Consider the following 26,323-nt stretch of genomic DNA (forward strand, 5'->3'; position numbering starts at 1 on the left):
ATCCACGTAACTAAACTTCAAATGGTATCTTACTAAAAATTTAAAGCAATAATTACTCAAAGAAACATAGTTTGTGATCTCAGTCAGCACTTACATTACTTCGCATAACCAACCAATTAGTAAGTTTATATCATTTTAAGAATAAGCTACATTCAGCAACCTTCTAAACTCAGTAATGATGATGGAAAGTGTTGGAGAATTTTTGTATCCTCAAACGGATTGCATATTTTATAATCGGGCACGGCATAAGAATATGATATATTACCCCGGAGGGTAAAAGTATCATCTCCTTATGGACTCAATCATAAAATTTACAATTTATTTAACAGAGATTCCCCCACTCAATGTTTGGTCGAGTGGGGTTTATTTACTTCTGGGGTACAGACATCCCATAGGGGCAAGCCCCTATGGTTAATTACATCCCAAATTTGATTTGGGAACACTTTTGATTAAACTAGTGGTTTTGCTTTCTTTAGAAGTCATTTAAACATTGGCTAAAGCTTGCTTTTTGTTGTGTTTTGAAATCCATGAAACTAAGCCAATTGAAAGTTTTAAAATAAGCAATTGGTTCAGTTAATTAATAAACAAATAGAAATTTTGGCATGCCTCCGTATTAAAGGGCAACACCATAAAGCAGGGGCAGGAAAAAAAGGAAGAGAATCCCAATCTACTAAAAAACAAACCCATTTAATTAGAGGACCCTCCTCTTCATCTGTTGTAACATGAGTCATCAACGCTAGATTCTTGGTCAATCCACAACCTTCTCCTTCGGGTGTATCACATGGACAAAGCATGCCCCACTATTGGAAGGAAAACACTCTATTAGGTAGCCTTGAAAAAAAAAAGGTTTAAAAACAATAGAATGGTAACAGTAAAAACACTAAACTGATGGAAGAGATCTTACCTGACTAGGCTGCAGGGCCCTTGGACCGCTAACTTTTCTTGTTTTTTCAAATTGTGGTGAAACACGTGTCATGTAGCCCAAGGTTGCAATGAAGGCGAGCCTTGAAAGAACCTATAGAAAGAAAAACAGCAATCATAAGCACAAAACAAGTGTAGGAGAATTACCATGCAATAAAGAAACCAGTAATACCTGCGATACCCCTTTCCGATTCATTTTAAACCGTTTCAAATCCCAATTTCCAGTTGAAATGGCTCTTTCTAAGCCGTTCGTAATGGTATCACTCATCATGTACTACAAAAAAGACAACAATAATGTTCCTATAATAAGGAAATTTTGAAGCAAATTAACACAGACAACAGAACGGTAAAATGACAGATTAAAAGTTTCTATGATCTTCAGTGGTCCTTTCTCTTTTCGATTTTGAATTTATGACAGGAATTTACTTATATGAATTTTATAGATATCTCCTTATAAAAGGAAACCATTAATACAAGCAAAAGCAACAAAGGTATAGATAATAACATCAACCTCAAGAAAGTTTGTGAATGTGGCATTAATAACTGAGAAACAAACTGCTCCAGAGGCATTCGGGTGTTTAATCACCAACCTTTTATAACACTCATTTTATCAAAAAGGTGAGAAGAAAATTTTCCCTAAAATTATACCCTACTTTTCACACATCTCGAAAATCAAAGAAATTATTTATATTAAATAGCATTCAATTACTTTTCACACATCTTTTACACTTCATTTCAATCATTTTTGTTAAGATTTTCAATTAAATAGCATTCAAATCATTTTCCCAAGAGTTTTTAATCAAATATACTGTAGCACAACCTATCTACAGTAGCTAAGCCTATTTTCCCGGGCTTTACAAAGTAAGCTAAGGGGCAATGTAAAGCACGGCGATATAACCAGAAGTGGAATTCAAAATAAATTAAAACACACACACACACACACACACATATATATATATATATGTGTGTGTGTGCGCGCGCGCTCTCTCTTAAGGTTGACCTCCATAATTCAAGTTTACCTTCAACTCCCTATCTAGTCTTATCAACAAGAAGAATATCATCCACAAAAAGCAAACACCAAGGTTCAATCTCTTGCAAATGCCTAGTGAGAACATCCATGACTAAAGAAAAAAGATATGGACGTAAGGCTAATCCTTGATGTAATCCAACTAAACGAGGAAAATACTTAATCAAACTACCTTGTGTTTGAACACAAGTAACAACTTCTGCATACATATCCTTAATGACTTGAATATAATCATTATTAAACACTTTCTTTTCTAGAACTCTCCAAAGCACTTCTTTTGGAACTTTATCATATGCTTTCTCTAAATTAATAAATATCATATGTAGATCCTCCTTATTCTCTATCTTCTTCTCCATCAAACCTCTTAATAAGTGTATAGCATCCATAGTAGACCTACCTATCATGAATCCAAATTGATTTTGAGAAACATTAGTGTCACGCCGCAATCTATGCTCCATAATTCTCTCTCACAATTTAAAAGTATAACACATTAACTTAATTCCTCTATAATTCGCACAATCTTGTGCATTAACTTTATTCTTAAAAATCGGAATTAACACACTTATTCTATACTCTTCTAGCATCTTTTTAGTTGTCAAAATAACATTAAACAGTTTAGTTAGCCAAGAAATTCCTTCATCTCCTAAGCATTTCTACACCTCTATGAAATATCATCAGGTGCAACAGCTTTTCCACACTCAATTTCTTTTAAGCCTCTCTAACTTTGGTTTTACTAATACGTCGATAAAAACAAATATCTTTCTTTTCATTTAGGATGATAAGGTCACTAAATTCAATCGTATTCTCACAATCTTCATTGAAAAGTTTAGCAAAATATCTCATCCACCTTTTTTGATATCGTCTTATAATAAAAACACTTTTTGATCTTCATCCTTAATGCACTTCACTTGAACTAAATTCTTACTACTCCTATCTCTTTGTTTGGCTAACTTATACATATATATTTCACCCTCCCTAGTATCTAATCCATTATATAAACCATCAAAAGCTAAAATCTTTGAATTGAATATTACTTTTTTAGGCTTCTTTAAGTTATCCCCTACCTTTTGTAAAAGGTGGTTTTAGAAATGTTGGTTGAGGGAATGGAGTTTTATAATGGAGAAACCAATATCAAAAAGCTTCTCAAAACAGTAGAAAAATGAAGTTTCGTAAAAAGCCCTTTTAGAGAAGTGTCATATACAAACAACGACAAAAAATAATTATGTCGTTTCGAAACTAAAAAGGCAAAAAAAAAAAAAACGAATCAATTTAGAGTTTTGACATTTTTCTCTTTTATTTATAACCACACTAGGATTATTTGGGTATAATTGTTATTGTGTTGGTCTAATGCTTTTAATTTTTTCAAAAAAATTCCACCAAGAAATAAAGGTTCAAACATCTTTCTTGAGGCCATCTGTTATGATAATGCACCTTGACATATATGCAGCCTACTTTTTCTTCCTTTCATGCTGAAAAATTGTATGTACATTTAACATCTTGCCCTTGTACTGCATAAGATAAAGATGTGGCTAAACGAAAATGCTGACAACTTCAAGATGCTGCTCGTACTATAATGTTTCAAATGAATGTTCATTGACAGTTCTATGAAGATGATATTCTAACATCCTGCAACATAATCAACATGTATCGGCCACTACTTTAAATGGGGCTATGCCCATTTACTTCTATTTTTCCTCAAAAACCTAATGACCGACTATGATATTCTCGCATCCTGCTATATAATGACCGACTAGAGAGTGCTTAAAATAAGTTGCAACACTAAGCAGCAAAAAACAAAAAGAAAATGATGTGGACATCGATCAGAGGTTCAAGCATGTGTATCGCCGGAGACAGCGCAGATCGACGGCTACGATTCAAAGTCTTTATTTTTTATTTATTTCATGTTTTAATTAGTTGGCATTTTTATTTCCTAGTTTACCCCTATGGGGAGTGTTGTCTTTTTATAGCCCAAAGGGCATTTGAGTACTTTTATTTCCTCATGTTTTAAGACCTATTTATAGGGGTCTTATGCTTTGTAAAAGCTAATGAATATTTGAATGAAAATTGATGTTTTGTTTCTACTTTTCTAGCATGAGTGCTTGAGAGGGAAGAGAGCTCAAGGGGAGCAATTCGCAAGGCTCACCAGTCGTTGGAAGAGTCCGCATTCCCTCCAAACACAATTAAATCTGAAATTTATTTCAGATTTATTGAGGGCTTGAATAGACTTGAATTCCAAATTTTCAAATCCTGAAATTTATTTCAGGATTTGTTTTAAAACTCCCTCACCTCCTCTCTTGAAACCGCCGGCCTCCCCCTCCTTAAACCCCCCATTAATTCCCCAATCAATGCCTTAATTCCATTTGATTTGAAATTCAAAATTCAAGTCAAATCCCTCCTAATTTAATCAAAACTGAAATTAAATTTCAGTTTTTGATTAATCCCCTCCATAATTCCCTAACACTTCTCTCCAACCCTAGCCTTTTCCCTTGCACCCGCCGGCCTCCCTTCTTCCTCTTGCTCCCGCCGCCCCATCTTGCTTCTCTTGTGAATTGGGAAGCCAAGGAAAGGAGACGACGACGCCTCCCCTCTCCATTTCAATTATGCATGGCGGATCCCGAGCTTGATAGCGGATTCATGTACGATATCTATGGCGACGTCCACATCACCCGTTCTGAGTTCTTCGACGTCGGATTTGGATTCGACGACACTATTGAAGACTATCTGAATCGCATTCTTCCTACTCTTGTGGACGTCATAGACGATCAATATCAAGACTACGACTGGATCATCCACGGTCATCCATCCCCGCCATCTCCGCCACCTTCAACCTTTCCGTGGATCAAGGCTATTGGTGTTGCTACCGTCTTAGTGGCATCGTTGAGTTTGTTAAAGACCTTCTCCCGCAAAGCCCTACTTGAGTGTGAGTGAGCAAGGTAACTCGTTGTGAACTTTCTAGACATTAGCCGTGGGATTCTATTATTTTCCGCATTTGCTTTATTGTGATACTTTTGGAGATCTATCATTAATTGTGTCTAAACAACTAGTTTGTAACTGCTTATCATAACATTTTGACAATGAAAAATTCCTGAACTTTAACCTACGATACTCTAATCTTACACTGGTATACTTTGTGATTCTTAATGAATTTCATGTGCAATTCTTGAACGTATCACATCAGAAAAACAACATCAACTGAAGGGATTTAAGGCTTCTATGCCTTTCTCCCTTTGGCCTATGTTAAGAAAGGTAGAGGTAGACCTAAAAAAATTTGGTTAGAAAATATTAGAAATTACATTTCTTTATTAGATTTAAATGAGAATTTGACTCTTAAGATGACATAATGGAGAAAAAGTATTCATGTAGCCGACCCCACATAGTGAGATAAAGGCTTGATGCAGTTGTTGTTGTTGTATAGAAAAAGTTTAGGAGGCACTAGAGCAACAACTCATTAAGTATTTTGACTTACATGTATAAAATATAATGGGGTAGATCGACTAGCTTTATCATATGCCTTCGCCATTCGACTTGCAACTTGAGAATTCATAGTCTTAAACAAATCCTGGAGAAAGAAGTCACAAGGAAACAATAATCTAAAAAACCGTTGAAAATGCTGGACATGAACAATTAAAGTAATTCCATGGAAAACAAAAATATATTACCTCAAAAAGTAAGGCTACAAGCTGTCCAGAGAGTTCCAACCTTTTGTTTCCCACATAGTCCTTTCATTTTAAATAATTATAATTATAATCCGAAGCAAAGTCATAGTAAATTGAAGAAACGCGAGCACTGAATGTTTCTTTTGGCAAGATTAATAGTATCCAATTTAACATCCAAATAAATTGAAAGCACAACCACAACCAACATAAACTCTAACTATTTATCCTTAAGAAAAAAAAAACTTATTTTGGCTTATTATTTTTTAACAGATTCAGGTCAGTTGCAATGTTCCTAGAGTAGAGAACAAAAAAAAAAAACTTAGGGTCAGCTATATGAATCTTTTTTCTTTTATTGTGTCCTATTAAAAATCAAATTCTCATTTAAATCTAATAAAAAAAACCATTTCTAACATTTTTTAACCAAATCTTTTTAAATCTACCTCTATTTTTCTTAACATAGGACAGCTCTAAGTGGAAAATTTGAAAGCATCAACTAGATAACATCAAACATTTGGAAACTATGATTTAAAATTCTAAGTAAATGGGAAATCACATCAATCCAGAATCAATAAAATGAACAATATATAAAAACCAACATCATAAACAGAAGCAGCATAATCTTCCTCGATTATTGTGGGTCTTACTAATCTTCATATGTCATTTACTGCTGAAAGCAGCTCCAAGTATTAATTATTGCGGAAATTATGGGCGTAATTGAGGTGGCAGAGAACAACGTTGCACAAATTCAGCAGGAAGTATAGCTGCTAGAAATCAGGAACCAAAGATAGAAGAATACAATGAGGCGGACAACAATCTAGGGAATGAGGAAGCTGCTACAAATCAGCAATCATTTATTGATTACTAGATGAAGGCTGGCAGCTGCCTGAGCCAAATATAAGCTCAACAAGCATGGCAATCCAGCTGCCATCCCAGTTGGATGCTGAGGGATCAGGACAATACGACTGCCCAATCCAAGCAAGGAAAAACACCTCACATGCTGAATCAATGATTCTAATTTTAGAGTTACCAATTTCTATAAGTAGGTGAAAAATATTGTGTTGTTATTTCTCAAAATTTTGTTTGTTATTTCTCAAAGTGTCGGTACAATATATTCAAGTTCCCTGGTAGCTGTACAGTAAGTTTCCAATTTGTTGAAAAGAGAAACATTTTAAAGAATAACACCAAAGGGAGAAACTTCACAATTAACAAGCTCTTCATTAAGCTGATCACCTTATCATCAAAAGTTTCAACATTAAGTACTGCATCCATCATCCTCTTCAACATCACGGCAGTATATATGCATTTTGGCCTAAAATTCCCATCCTTAACCTGCAAAATATGATAAAAATTTCAAATCGATAAACATAAGAACTACTCCAAAATAATATTTACAGGAAAAAAAAAACAACAATAAAACTTACAGGGACGTGTGCAAGAAACACATTGATAAGAATTTTCTTCACCCGATCATCCTTCAGCGTACAAAAATGGAAAACCATCCAAGAAAATTAAAATGTTTACAAAAGAAAAATTCCCAATAAAGAAAAAAGGAAATTAACATAGTTGACACTGCAGCCTTATACGAGGAAGATTACCAGGTCTTTTTGTCAGTATCAGCATACCTTATTTATTTCAAATCGTAGTGAACTGAGATTTGCCAACTGCAAGTAAGAAGTGAGCCAAACAATTGTAAATGTATGACACCTTACATAATGAATATCTACATATTAACGAGTACACAATGAAGTATATACTAAATAACTGCACAGCCAAACTAAATTGAAAACGATCATGATATACCACTTCCAAAATTCCGATTCAAATATTTACTTTGCATTCTCCTTGGACAGTCAAGAAAAGTAGTGGAATGAGGCATGGTAAAGCACTCAGTAAAAGGATGCCAAGAAATGTCAAAGAGCACATAATAATGAGACCAAAAAAAATGAGAAAGCTCAAAAAAAAAAAATCTGGAGGGCAAAGTTAATCATCCAGCTTTCAATATAAATATGGAAGATTGTGGAAAAATACAAACAACAGAGAATATGACAGAGATAGTACAAATTGATTTTGCAAAAAAGGATGGTGAAACCAAGGCATTCCAAGTTCGATTGATATCAAAGAATCAATTTGACATCATGCTAGGAAGAATAATAAGCTATTTTTAATACCCAAAAATTATATATATATATATATATAATATTCAAATTATCTCTCCCTCTTTCAAATCATATATTGCTTTCAATTTTTTTTTGTCATTTCAAATATTATGATTTGATTACTTTGTTATTTTTTATGTATGATTTATATATTATAATGTCGTATCCGCGCCGTATCCGTATCCTGTATTTTTAAGAATTGGCGTGTCCTGTATCCGTATCGCCGTATCTGTATCGGTGCAACATAGAGGAGCACTCAATTCTGAAAAACACAGAGGTGTTCAAACTATAACGTATTGGGATTTACACTTTAAAATTATATATTTGTTTGAGTTGATCAATTTGATTCAAAATTTTGGGGCGTATATTCTAATAAGGGTTGAAGGAAATGAGTGAAATGTGAGGGATTATGAGGTGATTGGAGTGAACATTAGCCTCGAATCTAAGTTGAGGACTACTAAGAGATAGTGTCACGAACCTATATCTAATGGAGTGCAAGGGACTTACAAACCTATACCTCGCATGAGGCTAAGTCAACTGGACCTTTGGATTTACAACCGTGCTTGGAAAGAGCCGTTAGCTAACCCACCTAAACGCTTTTAAAACTATAAGGTCTGATTTCAATGCATCTGAAGATAAAAAAGGCTATTTTAATTTAGATATGACTTAACTTAGCTTTTGAGCTAAAGATGTATAACCATTGGATATGCAAATACTGACTCAGTGAATACATATTTTTATTTAGTCCTTAATATGAGAGTTTTCTATATGGGACATACTAGCCTATTGATGTAGGCAAAGGGGGGCAGGTCAAAACATTTTGGGTTTTTAATTTTTTGTGAGCTTCTAAAATCAGCTCATAAATGCTTAGTCTCTACTCTTTCAACTCATAAATCTGAAATTAATTGAGGATTTATTTGGTGCATCCCCCCTAACTTTTGGCCCTTTGATTTCCTCCCCTTGGTTACTTCCCCCTCTCCCTGTGTCTCTTCGATTTTTCCCATACTAACTCTCCTTCCCGTTGGTTATTCCATTTCCCTGAATGCTATCCCGATTCCCCTTTGTGCCCCTTCAGATTCTTCCCTGGCTGCTGGTTTCAGTCCCCTTTTGCCCCCTTGGTTTCTCCCCTGGTTGGCTGTCCCGTGGCTGCTTTTCCTGGGTTCTGTGTGGCCTTTTCAACTGCTGTTTTTGAATAAATGCTAGTCCCTTTTGGGCTGTTTGGGTGTTGTTTCTTGACAGACAACTGGCCTTTCATTTCCCTTACTTAATTGGTTTATTTGGAGATGTTTTATGGGCTGTTTGGCTGCCCTCTTTTCTCCTATAAATATTAGATGTTTTGTATGTTAAAAAAGAAATGTTATAATGTGATTTTTAGAGCCTAAACCTGCGGGTTTTTTCGTGGAAAAGTTGCGAGCTTGTTCTATGCATTCTCCTTCTTCTAAAAAAGCTTGCGAGCTTCTCCTCCCTTTTGTCTCGACTTCTTGCCTTCTTATTCAATCCGCAAGTGACCATTCCAATTGTATCTTTCTTCTCAATCAATCCACGAAAGCAAGTTTGGGTGTATGTTTTATGTTTGTGTTTGTGTCTGTGTCAAAGTTTGTAAGAGTCTTTTAACTTATAAAAGTTGTATTTTTGTCGTATTTTGTTTAGTTTTGAGAATTTTATGTCATTTCTATTTCCTAGGAAGTGTTATGTCCTTGCAAGAAAAAAATAGATTTTTTCTAATTTCTTGCTTGCATCAGCTATGCATGATCATTTTGTTTTGAAAACTTCGCTCATTAGATTGAGCTATGCAAATTTTCTTTTATTTGGAAAATGTTACTCTATGATTAATTTTAGAGGGGGGGGGGGGGCAAAACAGGGGGGCAGGTCAAAACATTTTGGGTTTTTAATTTTTTGTGAGCTTCTAAAATCAGCTCATAAATGCTTAGTCTCTACTCTTTCAGCTCATAAATCTAAAATTAATTGAGGATTTATTTGGTGCATCCCCCCTAACTTTTGGCCCTTTGATTTCCTCCCCTTGGTTACTTCCCCCTCTCCCTGTGTCTCTTCGATTTTTCCCCTGCTGGCTCTCCTTCCCATGGGCTATTCCATTTCCCTGGATGCTATCCCGGTCCCCCTTTGTGCCCCTTTAGATTCTTCCCTGGCTGCTAGTTTCAGCCCCCTTTCGCCCCCTTGGTTTCTCCCCTGGTTGGCTGTCCCGTGGCTACTTTTCCTGGGTTCTGTGGCCTTTTCAACTGCTGTTTTTGAATAAATGCTAGTCCCTTTTGGGCTGTTTGGGTGTTGTTTCTGGACAGCCAGCTGGCCTTTCATTTCCCTTACTTAATTGGTTTATTTGGAGATGTTTTATGGGCTGTTTGGCTGCCCTCTTTTCTCCTATAAATATTAGATGTTTTGTATTTTAAAAAAGAAATGTTATAATGTGATTTTTAGAGCCTAAACCTGCGGATTTTTTCGTGGAAAAGCTTGCGAGCTTGTTCCATGCATTCTCCTTCTTCTAGAAAAGCTTGTGAGCTACTCCTCCCTTTCGTCTCGACTTCTTGCCTTCTTCTTCAATCCGCAAGTGACCATTCCAATTGTATATTTCTTCTCAATCAATCCACGAAAGCAAGTTTAGGTGTATGTTTTATGTTTGTGTTTGTGTCAAAGTTTGTAAGTCTTTTATCTTATAAAAGTTGTATTTTGTCGTATTTTGTTGAGTTTTGAGTTTTTTATGTAATTTCTATTTCCTAGGAAGTGTTATCTCCTTGCAAGAAAAAATTAGATTTTTTCTAATTTCTTGCTTGCATCAGCTATGCATGATCATTTTGTTTTGAAAACTTCGCTCATTAGATTGAGCCATGCAAATTTTCTTTTATTTGGAAAATGTTACTCTATGATTAATTTTAGATTGCTTAAATATTAATTAGTATAAAAATTAATTTTTTCCTAAGAGTCTACTGGATAACAAGTTCAAGCCATTCTCACCCAAAATCAATGAAGAAACCTAGAAAAAAGCATGCATTTCTAATACGTACTCAGTAACAATTCATCACATGTATATATGTATAAAATCAACCAACAGGAAAGCAAAGTAAAGTCATATTTATATATAATCAACCAACAAGAAAGTAAAGTCTAAATTATTACAATTATAACTAGCAGCTGAATTATATTTCTTATACAACTCAGTTAAATTTCTTTTTACAGACGTAACATGTGGGTTTTCAAACTTTGGTTTCTAGTTGCTTCTAGGGCTTCACCTACAGGGTTCATCTCTCTTGTAATTGTATCGCACATGCTTGCAATACTTCCTAAGTCAATTAAATACATTTGAAAAATAAGTGACTCAAACCTGTAAAATAGGAGGATTAGGAAGAAGTTTATATGAAAGAAAGAAAAATCATAGAATTGTCTAACACAAAGTGTCAAGCCCGGTTTTTATACTATTAGTCATGCCACCTTGGAGGTTTTTAAGAAACTCCTATAAGCAAACAAAGTTAAATAACCATGACTTTTTTACCCCCTTTTGGACATGGCCACCTACAAAAAATGCATATATATATCTTTATCCTAACCTCTTAAAAGCAAGTGCCTACAATTCAGGCAATCTAATATTCATCACACCAAACAAAATAAACATATGCATAGAAAAGGAAAATCATTATCTTAACATGCCTAGGGGGTTGTGCACCTAAGTGTGCGTTAGTTGTATAGTATGTCACATTAGAATAAGTATTTTATTTTATTGAGGAAAAAAGAATATTTGATTTTAATCCAATGGGTGATTTCACTTTAAGTTGTTTATAACTTAAAATTTTTATTTGTTTTTTAATTGTTACATATTTATGAGGATTATGAAGAACCAATAGAGTAGCCCCTGTTTACTTTGAGGTAAGCTTGCTTCTCATAGAATCCAAAAATCCAATAATGTAGGTATTCCACCTTTTGGGGCATAATAATTTATTATTGCATCCAAAAGAAACCAAAGTGATTTTTAGGTGTTTTTTAGAGTTCTCTTTGTGTTAGGAAGAATCATCTAATAGGTTAAAGTAAACATGCCTAAGGGTTTGGCTTAGGACTTTGTAAAATTCACCTAATTGGGTACGGTGAATTTCAAAAAGAAGAAACTCCTAAGGGACATCTAGAAGTTATATCTTAAATGTCATGAGAGGGAGAACTCACTTTTTTTTAGTAAATGCTCTCCTAGACTCTCCAAAAACTATTTGAGAACTTTTATATAGTTTAGGAAAGACACTACGCGAAAAAATTGAAGGATTTCCAATGGCTTTTAGGCTAGGGAAAATGAAGGATTTTTTAAATTTTTGGCTTAATAAAAAAATAGAAAGGGAATGTGCAACTTAGGGGTTCCAAATTGGCGAAGTATCACTACAGGAAAATCACGTGTTACCGGCGAACATAATTCGTCGGTAAACGCTCAAAATCCGTCGGAAATTAATATTTCCGACGGAGTTCCGGCGGATTTTTGTTCGCCGGTTACACGCGCGTCGGAAAAGTCATACCGGCGAAAATTAGACCGCCGGAAATATTTCCGGTGGTGTTCCGGCGGAATTTTTCGCCGGTATAATTTCCGGCAAATTATTTTGCTCCGGAAAAAAAAGAAAAAAAAAACTAAAAAAAAAATTGAACGCCACCCACTATGCACCGCCAGCTCCCAGCCCATGCGAACGGCCCCAACGACGCTTCTCCGGCCAACCCAAATAGACCCCCACGCGACCAAGACAGCGGGCAAGATGACCCGGCGCTGCAGCAAGCCGAAGCCCCCCACGTGAATTTCAAAAAGAAGAAACTCCTAAGGGACATCTAGAAGTTATATTTTAAATGTCATGAGAGGGAGAACTCACTTTTTTTTAGTAAATGCTCTCCTAGACTCTCCAAAAACTATTTGAGAACTTTTATATAGTTTAGGAAAGACACTACGCGGAAACATTGAAGGATTTCCAATGGCTTTTAGGCTAGGGAAAATGAAGGATTTTTTAGAAAGGGAATGTGCAACTTAGGGGTTCCAAATTGGCGAAGTATCACTACAGGAAAATCACGTGTTACCGGCGGACATAATTCGTTGGTAAACGCTCAAAATCCGTCGGAAATTAATATTTCCGGCGGAGTTCCGGAGGATTTTTGTTCGCCGGTTACACGCGAGTCGGAAAAGTCATACCAGCGAAAATTAGACCGCCGGAAATGAGTTCCGACGGAATTTTTCGCCGGTATAATTTCCGGCGAATTATTTTGCGCCGGAAAAAAAAAGAAAAAAAAAACTAAAAAAAATTTGAACGCCACCCACTATGCACCGCCAACTCCCGGCCCATGCGAACGGCCCCAACGGCGCTTCTCCGACCAGCCCAAATAGACCCCCACGCGACCAAGACAACAGGCAAGATGACCCGGCGCTGCAGCAAGCCGAAGCCCCCCACGCCCCAAAGGGAAAAAATAATTTGCTTAATTTGGGCTAAGCAAATGAGGGAGACTAAGATTTGGGTCCTATATTTGATAGATCATTTGTTGATTTAGGATTCAACAAATGAAATAGAAAAACTTAGGATTTGGCCCTAAGATTCAAAAATTCATGGCATGATATGTTTAGAAATCTAGGGAATTCCAAAACATCATATATAATGAAGGGTGATGATGGCTCCTAAGGGGAGCTAAGATTTATACAATGAAACACCTAAAGCCTTAGGGAAGCTCCAAAACATCATGCTTGAAGGAGAGGTATTTAAAAGAGAGCTCATAAAATTTTAAAAGTGTTTTAACCGCATTTGAATTGGAGAGATTCATTTAAATGCCTTTAAATAAATTTTAAAGATCAATTTTGTGATGATCTAAGGGGAATCTAGGAGTGTGCATGAGATGGTTCATCACTTTAGGAGATTATCAAATGCTTAAACTGCTTGTAATTGCCCTCAACCAATCAATTTGCAAATTGCACTAACATGCTCAGATGATTTCAATGTATGATGGAATATAATCTATAAACCCTTGAGGCCATAGAATACCCCACACTTGCTTCATAAGCATTTAAAAAATTAAATAAGCATGTTTGTGAATTTGCAAATTTTAGGTAAACAACAATCTTAATAAATGACCTCCAACATGCATTCTACTAAGATTAAGTAATGCAATCTAAACCATGCAACGTAAATTGATTAAATGTGCAGTCATTTGTATTTGGAGTTATTCATCACTTATTTAACCTCTAAATTTGGCGAAGTATCAAACATAGTTCAATATATTTTACTTGACATGGAATTTGAAACACAAACATGAAGATTCATGAAAGACCTCACTAATTGCTTATAAGCTTTGTAAATTAATTGAAATTCATTCTTGAACATTTAACAATTCTAGGGAAAATTACAAATGCTAAGCGATGCAACCTACTATATCTTTAAGTTAATTTTGCCATAACTTGTGATTAGCTAGGAAAGTGATGCATGCTACATAATGTAAAATCCTACGCATCATCACTCAAGTTGTGATCAAATGACAACATCTAGCCTAAATTTTGATCGTAGGGGAATATTTGGAATGCAATATGAATGTTATTTCATGTATTTGAAGATTGTTGAACGTCGATCCAATAACCCTACCCACATCAGCGTCCTCCTCGGGCTCTCACATGAGAGAAAACAAATAAAAATTGCTGGATTTTCACTATTTTGCGGAGAGGACAGCTAACATAGGATTTTTCTTGAGTTTTGCAAAATAAAAAGCAAGGTTTCTAGGGACCTAATGGCTTGGGAGCATTAACCACACAACCATAAAGGGTTGGAGACCTAGGTTTTCTAAGTTTGAAAGATATATCTCATCAGAGCAAGTGTCCGAGGCTAGACGACGTGTTCTCACCTTGAAAGGATGAGAAATGAGCTCACCGTCCAAGATGCTCCGGACGTCGCCACCACTGTCACAGGCTCACCAGAGTTGAGGGAATAAGAGGAAGAAGCTCCTAGACTCCTGTTGAATGTAGAAATGGGTAAATATAGCAACCTTAGGCTTTGTTAGTCATATAAGGTCCAAAGCTCGATCTAGCAATTATCGGGATTGACCAAGGTCACAAACAGGATAGCTCCCTCCCAGTTCAACTCAGCTCGGCCACTCTGCATGCAAATCTCCCCCTACCGAGGCCACTTGACTCCACCTGGCTGAATGAACTGCACTTAGCAGTGGAATTCCCTTACTTGGTTCGGCCCTAGTACATGAAAGAGAAGACCCTATTCAATTGGACCAATACAGGCGCACGCAACGCCTTCACTCCCTCTAGTCTGATCGCAAAAAGGAGGACTGCAGGTCCAGCACTCCTCTTGCTCGTCCCAACCCTAGCCTGCACGAAGGTCCCCCACTCCGTCTCCCTCTCAGTCTGGAAGAGCCGCACTTAGAGATCGCAAGAACCCTCTCTCCCTCGTCTCTCGGCTCTGTTCGGTGGATTGGACACACGCCCGAAAGAGGATGTCTCCTATTCGATTTGGCTCAGGCAAGCACAAGGAAGAAGAAAAGCCCTCTCTCATGCTCCCCTCTCTCGTTCGTTCTTCTCGATGCACACAAGAGACGAACTACTCACGCTCCCTCTCTCGTTTCGTCTCAGATGCACGCAAGAAATGAAACAGAGAAGGTCGAATAATGCCTCCCTCGTGCTCTCCTATATCTACGAGGTAGATACGCGCTTGATTGCCTGCTACGGTACAAAAGGCAATGCACAAAATGAGCATAATTCAAGGCAATCATAGCCATTGAATTCAATTTCTGGATTTGGAAAGCTAATTGAGTTCAAATTAAACCAATTGGGCTTGAATTTGAGTCCAAATCTAGCTTGATTTGAATTGATTTGAGATTATTTGGTTTTAATTTAGTTTAATTGGAGTCAATTTTGATTCGATCGAACAACTTTGATGAAATTAAACTTGAATCAAAATCGATATAAGTCGATTTGGGTTCGACAAGGCTCAATCAAGTTGATCGAGCTCAATCGGGTCAAATTGGGCCCGATTCGACTCGATCCGAGTCGGGTCGACACTAAAATTGGGACAACACACACCAACTATAGTGCCCACATTATTTAAAAATAGCCCCTTCTCAAAGGATGATTAACAAAGAATCCCCAACAACATATTGAATTTTAATCACAAGATTAGGTGAACTAGAAGTCTAGAACAAATGCCCAAAAAATATGATGAAACTCCCAAATCATTCAGACAATTCTTTCTCATTCTCCCAATTCAACCTCAATCAAGCATGACTTTGCTACAAGTTCTCCAGAACAATTAATGTAGGACCACCTATGGATACCAACTCTCTCAAAGTATGGACTAATTGAAAACAAGCAACCAAGACTTTATAGCCACCATAACAACAATTGCAATGCCCACAAAATCAAGTGTGACTCTAAATCAAAGTTCAGCCAACAAATAGTCCGTTCAATTAGCACTCCCAACTCTCCCAAAAGGATAGAAAGTGCACAATCAAGGCTTTATAGCCAATGCACTAGTAACTATAGTGTCCACCATATTCAAACATGATTACAATCCAAAGAAAATTAGCACAAAACTAGCAATGTACTGGGTTATCGTTAAAAGAAATTGATAAGCCAAGACATTTGGCCTAAAAAAGGGATGAAACTTCCAAAATAATATGAGGTACGATCCCATTCTTTATCTTATCGACTGGTAAATCTTTTTTTTTTTCCACAAACAATCAACTTAATGCGGGAAAATTAGCCACTTCATGCGGGACAACTTGGCAACAACTGTACAACTTGGCAACAACTGTAAAATCCAAATTTGATCAGAGATATGGCACACATTTAGATCAATTTAAAAATATCCTGAAATCCCAACTTTCACAAAATTCTGATAATTTAATGCAATAGTGTTCTATACGTCAAATTAAACAATTCAACATATAGAACTATATATAAAATTGCGAAAATTTTGAAGTTAGGGAATTAAATCCCATTTACATTTTTTCCTAAGTTAAAAAATAAAAATACTGTTTTAGCATTAATTTTACTGTAGCTGAGGTATTGATGGAATAGGCCCTTTGAGAAGGGGTAGTTAAGGCATTTCAAATGTCTAAGGTTTTTTATTTCCAATTCATTCCATGTCAACTGAATGCCTTATTCCTTCACTGGGAGCTATCGTGAGTGATGGATCAAGCGTTGGACCAACCAAAGGCAGAGCTTGAGTAGGAGTGAGTGTCCCGGAGCATACTTGTCAATGGCAAATGACGCACCATAGCACAAAATTTTCGGTGGAGCCATAGCGCATAGCACACGACGTACAATGTAAAATTATATATATATATAATAGAAAATAATAGGTTGATTAGAGCAAAATTTAAGCATAAATATCCTATAAATGTTTTTGATATTTAATTAATTTGATATTTAATAAATTAATAATTAATTGTGATATTAATATATAAATATTAAAAAAATTTAATTATAACTTATAATTTGAAACTTATAACATATTAATAAAATAGCGCACACCATTTATGTCTTACACTATTTGGTCATGCATGGCGCAAATAGCGCACACTATTTTGATGTGCCACACCGCACCAATCAAATAGTGTCATATGTGTGTCTCGCCGCATTGTGCCCCATGGCACGCCATTTTGCACTATTGACATGTATGTGCTGAAGTTTGATTAGGTTTAGGGCGTGGTGCTAACTGGTTGAAGTAGGGAGAAGTAAGGTTTGGGGAAGAGAGGGGGAGAAAGTAGTAAGAAAAAATCTTAGAATTTTGGGAGAAGAGTAAAGGAATAAGGGAAGAAAAAAGAAAAATTTGGGAAGGAAGGGGAGAAAAATAGAAAAGAGGCAAGAATTTTATTGTGCCTATGGGAAAATTTTGTATAGTTTGTATATTTAACATTTCTAATTTAATAGTGTTCAGTTATTGATTGGGACATTCGTAGTGCGAGGGAAATTGTACTTCTAGTTGTGTATGCAACGTGAAAATTGGAAGGTACATTATTTGGGACATTAATTAGTTGTAGGAGTCAGATTGGGGATTGTGTGAATTAGCAATTAAAATTTTGGATTGCTTTAGGTGCCCTCTACGCAAGTGAATGCAAGGTGTCTGACTTGATGAGTGCACGTATTGACAAGGTAAGATATACAATTTTATTGATACAGTTGGCGATTCAAATTGTGAATAGCTTGTGTACATGCATTTTAATTAGTTATGTGTGATCTCTATCATGCACAAATTTGTAATTAGCATAAGCTTGATGTGTGATGCATACAAATTCTATTATGTTTTGATGTCATGCGCAATTATGTTATATTGAGAATTGTGACGCGATTTATTAGTTATGCCTGCTTTTGTACTGATACACATTATTGTCATACTGGTATACATGCATGTACATATTTATATATGCAAGTAAAACATGGTAGGTTGTTGTAAGAAGAAAGGAAAAAGTAATGATTAAATAAGTATGAAAAATTGTTATGTTAAGTGATAAAAGAGTGGGGGTAGTGCTACCTCGATGGAAAATGCGACCCAATAGAGTCAGTGCGATCTCGGTACGATGAAGTGATGTTATTAATATTATATGACATGTAATTGAATGTATCATTCAGGTGAGTATAATTCTTACATTATGCGCTACAGGTGACATATAGCCTATATATTCCCTATTATAGTTATTATAGACATGGGTTGCTTACATACGTTTCTTACATGCACAAGTTAATTTACCTATTGATGGTCATGTTCATTAATTCTTTCTTGCTTTTGATTACTGTAGATTAATGTATTAGAATTGCATGTCTTTATGGGCGTTTTAGCTCACCAGACTATTATTCTGATTGTTTTTATAGGAAAAGGGAAAGATAAGATTGAGTCGGAATAGTACCAACTTCAATTTTTATTTTAAGTTTACTTTTATCAGTGTAAGGAAGATTCAAATTGAGATCAATAGTCTGTTAATAGCCATATGTTTTAGTTTTTTGTTAGTTTTTCTGTAGATGAAAATTTTGAAAATTGAAACTTTGGATAACTTTCACTTATGATTAAATGATCTAATGTATTTTATGAATATTTTGCATATTAATATGATTTATGATTTTTTCATTGTTACGCCCTGCATTGACCGTTAGAAGTGAGGTCGACGCGTGTGACACCAACTCTCCTAAATCCTAGAATTAGATTGACGGAAAGTATGCAACTAAGGTTCTATAACCAGCATGGTAGCAACTATAGCATTCACGAGATTCAAAAGTGACACAACACAGCCCCCAATACATTGGGTTTATACCCAAGTGAGGAGGTTGTCCAAGGAATGGCAACCCAATATACAGGATGACACAAAATAAATGGGCAGTCCTCAGTCAAGGGATGAGAAAGAAAGAGGGTAAGAGAAAGAGGGGTATGCCAAAATAAAATAAAACGAAATCAACAAAAAATACATGTAACGAAGTCATGTATACTAAAGTTCACATAAGAAGGACAAGATCAATCACAAAATGAACTGCCAAACTAAGCATGGAGAAAAGCATAACATAATCACCTTTCCCTGAAGGTATTCTAAGGCCTGCTTTTGAGTAATTATCTTCTCAGACCTGCATTCCTGACAAAAGAGCCACAAATACATTTACATGGAAGGTAATCAAAAGTAATCAGTTCTGGTGAAGATTATTTTTCTAAAATGGTAGATATAGCGTTATCAGGACTAGAAAAATCAACTATTTTACCAAAAGAAACAAGTAGAGATGGTATTTATCATACTGTATGAGCACAAGGATTATGATGGGTGAAAGAAGCTAAATCCATTTCTCAATAGAAAAAGATAATGATCATATCAGGGATTGCACAGAATTAAATTTTAGAGGTTCATCTGAAGTTAAATTATTTCTATGCTAATGACTGTTAATATATATGGTCCTCATTTCTTCTATATTGGCCATTATAGGCTGATACAATGCCATTTAATTAAGCTTTCAATCATTATACGTGCATGTTACTTACATCTTTTGTATACTTGAATCATGTATTAAAGTTGCATATCTTTTTGAGCCTCATAGTTTACTAAACTTTTATTATGGAAGCTTTTTCAAGAAAGGAGAAAAATAATGTTGAAGGTTAGTAGATAAATATGTTTAATTTTTGTTTTATATTTTGTTATGAACAGTCTTAAGGTACGTGTTGTTGGAAGTATGTAGGATATTTTTTATGAACATTTGGGCTCGTTAGTTGCTTGTTAAATATAAATTATCAATGAAATTTTGAACTGATTCCGCTTTGTTGATAAAGGCTAATGTCTTTAATGAATTTTTACGAAATGTAAAATGAACTGTATGATTTCATCTGTCGTGTCCCTTTGTTGATAAAGGCTTTGTTGAGCAGCATGGAGCATGACACCAATGTTGTGGGCATTCGACATCAACAACTTAAAAATTTATCGTTTGGCATCTTTTTATTTTATTTTAGACCCTACTGAATTTCACAATTTTCTTGCAAATCCTAAATCAATATTGTATTCGAGCAATATCCTAATTGACTTTGAACATACTTTCATCAATTATAGTTATTTTGCATCGAAATAAAACAATTTCCTACAATTTTGCCCTTGCAATTTTTAGTGTTTGGGTTCTCCTGTTTCTCTTTACCCATGTGCTTTTCCCCTCTAAGGATTAGACAAAAAAAATGAAATTGTTGTGCAATTCCCTACAGCACCAACCCATTATTGCTTTTTGCTTCACCTCTTCACGTAGATTCCCTCAACGCCTCTTTAAGTTTCTCAATAATCAATTAGAAATTCAAATTTAAAATTCATATCATATTCAAATTTAAAACATTTTTCTTTAAAATCCCTCTATGTAGCACCGATATTCCTATTTACGAGACATGTTGTATCGGACATGCGTCAGATATGGATACGCCTCCGATACGGCACGGATACATGTCAGATACGACTTTGCCGTGTCCAACTAAAATATTATTTAAATTTGACAGACATATCGGATACGCGTGTCCTGTTAAAAAAACGAAAAAAAAAAATGGAGCTGCAATTTGCCCTATTCATTTCGGCTACCCGCTCGATATCCCTATTCATTAATGCGGCTTAAACATTTCTGCGAGCTAGTTTTTTGTTTCTGCACAGGCTTTCATCTTCGTCGTTGTAGTCGAAGGAGCATCTCGATGACGCGAGCATAGAAGCGGACAGGATCATCCTTTGTCGACAAAGAGGCTCGATGACGCAAGCATTAAAGCCGACAGGATCATCCTTCGTTGACAGAGCGGCTTGACGACTCGAACAATGAAGGCGACGCGAACAGTGAAGGTTTGTTTTCTTCATTGTAGGCTCGATATTGAAACTCGGTACCGCTCGATACCGGAACTCGATACCGCTCGATACCGGAACTCGGTACCGCTCGATACCGGAACTCGGTACCAAAACTCGGTACCGAACTCGGTACCAAAACTCGGTGTCGCTCGGTACCGGAACTCAGTACCACTCGATACTGGTCAGTACCTCTCCGCAACGCTCAGTACAATGTCAGTATCAATACTCAGTACCGCTCGGTACTGAATGGTACCAAGCGGCACCGAGAAGCTAGAAAAAACTTTAAAATTACTCTAACAATAAAAATTTGTTCCGATGGCAGCGCCCCCTTGGACCCCGACATATCTGCGACATATCTAAAATTTTACTTAAAAAATTTCATCTTTTAAATTCGTGTGGTTTAATTTGTGTTGATCCTTCGTAGAATCATGAGCTCTACTGACGTAGGAATTGGGTCTGATGATGGTCCATCAAAGACCAGTATTGAAGATAATAAACCTCTGTGGAATGTTGCTGGAGATGGATTTGAATCTCTTGAGGATTTGGGAATATTAGAAATTGTTAATATTTCACTTGATGAGCTTGAATTGGAAGTTGTGATATTTATTGAAGATGATATAGAAGTTCAAAGAAAACCCACTGAAGAAACTAATCCTACCATTCCTTCTATTGAATAGTTGAAACAATGAAACTTCATGTGCTAAATAATTTATGTTTTTTTGTTTTTGTTGTTGTACTAGACATTTAAATATTTAATGCTTACTTTTATTTTGATATTATAAGATAAAAATGCTACAAATTATGTTGCTTTCAATTATTTTTTGTCATTTCAAATATTACTCTTTGATTACTTTCTTAATTTTTATGTATTATTTATATATTATAATGTCGTATCCGCGTCGTACCCGTATCCTGTATTTTTAAGAATTGACGTGTCCTGTATCATATCGTATCCGTGTCGCCGTATCCGTATCGGTGCAACATAGAAATCCCTCCACTATAATAGCTACCTAACAAATATCCAATTCAAAATTAGAACTTACACTTAGCTGTAACCATCCAAAAATAAAAAATTCTGGATTTATAAAGTTGTAATCCCACCCACACCCACCAAAACAAAATCCCAATTAAATAGTCTTTTTAAGATGTCATTTGTTGCACACGATCACCATGGCCTATAATTGATTTGTTTTATTAAAACTTTAAGTAAAAGATAAACAAAGAAAACAAAAGGAAAAGAAATCCTTTATCGTTCTTCAAGATCATTGACATTTCATCTCCCCTTCTGGCTATTGGTTTGTGAAGCCCCCGTTGGCTTGTTGGTGTATTTTATATTTTGTTTCATTATTCATATTGAAATATTTTGATGGAATAAGGCAATTCCATATAGGGAATATGCTAACCAAGGAAAGAATTATATTGCAAAGCAACAGAATCATTGTTATTTCTAACAAAGATAAGAAGCACAAAGAAGTCATTCAATTTATCTTTTCAAAAGTTAGAAGGATGAATAGCTTTGCTAACCCTTCAAATTAGATATCTAAGAGGTATGATTGATCAAAAACTCCAAAGGAGTCTAACTACTGAAATTTTTGTCACTAATAATAGCAGCTATAAATGAATTTTTGCTCGGCAAAAGAGGTTTCTAAATCCATTTCTTAGGAAGGAGATATTCAATGTGCCTAGACCTTCAATACCAAGAACACCACTGCGTACTTTCCATAAGTTTACCTAGCAAAATGCAATAGGACTAAACCTCAACTTCATCTCGTTGGTAAAAATATATCATTACAACACCTCCACCTAGTCCTTATACTACACATGATATTAGGGAAGAAATCGAGCCTGAATTGGACTCGACCCGAACCGATTTGAGTCGATTAGGGTCTGATTGGATCCAATCGAGCTGATTTCGTGAAATTAGGCTCGAATCGGCGTCGATTTATGTCGAATTTGGTTCGACGAAGCTCAATCAATTTGAGTTTAATTTAATTTAATTTAATCAAATTCAAGTCCGATTTGGGTTAAATGACGCTTGATGATGGTTGATTGAGTTGATCGAGCGCGATCGAGCCTAGTCGGGGTGAATTAGCCTCGATATGAAAATAAACGTCAACATGATATTAATGTGTCATACATTAAAATTGTGAGAGAGAGTAATTAACCATAGACTATGAGGTGATACTAATGTTTCTCAAGACTAGTTTGGATTCATGCTAGGTGGGTCTACTATGAAAGTTGTACATTTGTTGAGAGGTTTGATAGAGAAGTACAAATAGAGCAAGGAGGATCTATATATGATATTTATTGATTTAAAAAAAGCATATGATAAAACTCGAAGAGAGCAGCAATGGAGTGTTTTAAAAAAGAAAGGAGTTAATAATATTTATATTCAAGTCATTAATGATATGTATACATGAGTTGTTACTAGTGTTCAAACACAAGATGGTTTGACTAGGTATTTTCCTATTTCAGTTGGAACACATCAAGGAATTTATTAGCTTATGAAAATTTTCAATATTATTTTGAAGACTAAAAATATCAAATAAGTAGAGGAGCAGTGTGTTGATTCCTATTTTTTAAAATAAAGGTTATGCACAAGAGTGTGTGAATTATAGTGGAATGAAGTTAATGTGTAATACTTTAAAACTTTGGGAGAGAGTTATTGAGCATAGTTTACAACATGTTACTAATGTTTCCCCACAAAAAAAAAATGTTACTAATGTTTCTCAAAATCAATTTGGATTCATATCAGGTAGACCTACTATGGAAGCTATATATATAATACCCAAAATATTCAAAATAATGTAAGTACAAACTTCCCCTAAATGTAAATTTATTTTCATTAAATTCAATTTTTAATTCCGAGCATTTTGACATATAGAAATATATATAAATCATTAATCTAATTGAATATTTGTAAAGCTATTAAACTAATAACTCTTTACTAGTTAAGTTAAAATTAAGTATTATGTATTAGTTAGATTAATAGTAAATTCAGTTCAGATTTCTATTTCTAGATATTCCACTTAGGCATAAATGCGTTGGCAGATGATTCCCTTATTCCATCCAACGGCTAATAAGTAGTGCAGTAGCTTAGTGGAATTAGTGCATATATTATAATGTAATAGTGGATTCATACGGCTAGGATTTTTCTGAAAAGCATTAGTGGAGTTAGTGGATATGTCAGGATGTAAATCATATCATGGTAAGCCTCTTAAACATTTATTCCCTTACCCACCCGTTTTCTGAAGCCTGAAGCCGTGGGTGAGCGGGAAGCTGGAGGCAGGGCTGCGGTGTGTGAGTGCTGCAGCTTTCTGTTGGAGATTTATTAGGTAAGGAAATTTAGGAAGTTGAGGACTGCAAAAATCTAAGGAAATTGTATATTCTTAAACTTTTTTTTTTTTTTGGAATAGAATTTATTGAATTCCGCGTGTGCAGAGATTGTAATAGGGGAAACCAGTAAGAATGTTTGCTGAAATCTGAAAGGCTGCAATGTGTATAGAAATCGGTGTTTGAGGTAATGAAATAGGTGTGTATGCAGAAATCTGTTATGGCTAAAATTATATGCAGAAATCTGTGTGGCTGAATTTGTATGCAGAAATCTGTATTTGCTTAAATATGTATTGTTGAAATATGTTTGCTGATTTCAATAGGGAAAGAGAGGAAAGAGAGGAAAGGAGTGGGGTTGGATTGAATGAAGAAGAGTGTAGTTGAGATGGTATACAAAAGAAAAAGGAATCGGGTATTTTAGGTGAACCAGTTTACCAGACTATTCTAGAAAATGAGGTGAGATACCCAATGGAAATAGTAAAAAATTTACATTTTTGCAAATTCATATTTGTTATGTTTATGATAGCATTTATTTCAGTTTATCCAAGTTTATTCATATATAAATTGTTGGTTCATTCCATAGTGATTACAATAGCACATTGTATGATTGTGAAAAGTGAAGGATATTTGAAAGGTGAATTAAGTCATGTATGGGAAATATGCCCGCACAAGTAAAAGTGAAAAACCTGACGAGGTAAGTCTACACTCTTGAACTTCTAAAAGTTGAAAATTCTGACACAACCTTGAATAAGAAAGCAGTTTCAATTCTAAAAGTTGAAAATTCATACTCAACCTTGAATTAGAAAGTTTGAAGGGTGCAAACGCTACAGTCATTATACGATTTGTATAAAAGTTTGAACTATAAACATAGTAAATAAAATAGAAAGTGATGTTATGTATTTCTTATGTCTATTATGGAATTTACATGTAATTTAAACTAATTGTTAATATGTTTATTCTTATTTCTTATATATTGCTTGTGTATTTCATTTAACTTTAACTCATTAGCAATGATTGTACTGTAGAAAAGAGGAACAATCCAATAGGGCATTAGAAAAAAAAGAGCGACTGAACTTTTTGTTGTACAAACACTTTTTGGGTGTATAAAGAGATCTCAGTAGGAGCTATGCAGAGACTTTTGGGTATAAAAACAAATTTTAAAAAATTTAGTAAAGCTATGTATTTTATTTGACGTGTGCATTTTAATTGAGATACTTTACATATGCTTCTTGTTATGAAGTATAAAGCTTGATATGCTAAGATATTCTGAATAGGCTATTTCTTACTCCATGTTTCTGATATAATTAGTTCAAAATAAATGTGAGTGAGAAAGAGCTCTATTCATATTCTCCTTCTCTATTACACTCTAGATTGACTATAGAGGTCAAAATTAGAGTGGGACAATATATTTATTGAGAGGTTTGATGGAGAAGTATAGGGAGAATAAGGAAGATCTACATATGATATTTATTGATTTAGATAAAGCTTATGAAAAACTTTCAAGAAAAGTGTTATGGAGAGTTTTAGAAAAGAAAGGGGTTAATAATACTTATACTCCAGTCATTAAAGATATGTATGCAGGAGTTGTTACTTGTGTTCAAACACAAAGAGGTTGGATCAAGTATTTTCCTATTTCAGTTGGATTACATCAAGGATCAGCCTTAAGCCCATATCTTTTTGCTTTAGTCATGGATGTTCTTACTAGAAATTTATAGGATGTTGTAGCCTGATATATGATTTTTGTTTATGATATTCTTCTAGTTGATAAGACTATTGAGGGAGTTGAAGGTAAAGTTGAATTATGGAGGTAAACCTTAGAGTCTAAAGGTTTTTGTTTGAGTGGATCTAAAATCAAATACATAGAGTGTAATTGCAGTAATAGATCTAATGGAGGGATTGTTACTTTGTGTGATCAAGTCAATAATATGAATACATGTTTTAGA

General features: G+C 35.1%; 1 protein-coding gene across 1 annotated transcript in view; it reads right to left on the minus strand.

Annotated features, from left to right (window-relative positions):
- LOC110093163 (DNA-directed RNA polymerase III subunit 2) overlaps positions 1–26,323 on the minus strand; it is a gene marked incomplete at its 5' end in the record, with an annotated part of 109,826 nt that overhangs the window by 71,737 nt on the left and 11,766 nt on the right. The window contains 9 exon segments of the mRNA XM_020817965.2: positions 684–800; positions 905–1,015; positions 1,094–1,195; positions 5,415–5,507; positions 5,608–5,667; positions 6,835–6,933; positions 7,026–7,076; positions 7,227–7,265; positions 19,272–19,331. Coding sequence (XP_020673624.1) covers positions 684–800; positions 905–1,015; positions 1,094–1,195; positions 5,415–5,507; positions 5,608–5,667; positions 6,835–6,933; positions 7,026–7,076; positions 7,227–7,265; positions 19,272–19,331 — 732 coding nt within the window.

Source organism: Dendrobium catenatum, unplaced genomic scaffold, assembly GCF_001605985.2.
Source record: "Dendrobium catenatum unplaced genomic scaffold, ASM160598v2 fragScaff_scaffold_1211, whole genome shotgun sequence".
NCBI classification, from domain to species: domain Eukaryota; kingdom Viridiplantae; phylum Streptophyta; class Magnoliopsida; order Asparagales; family Orchidaceae; genus Dendrobium; species Dendrobium catenatum.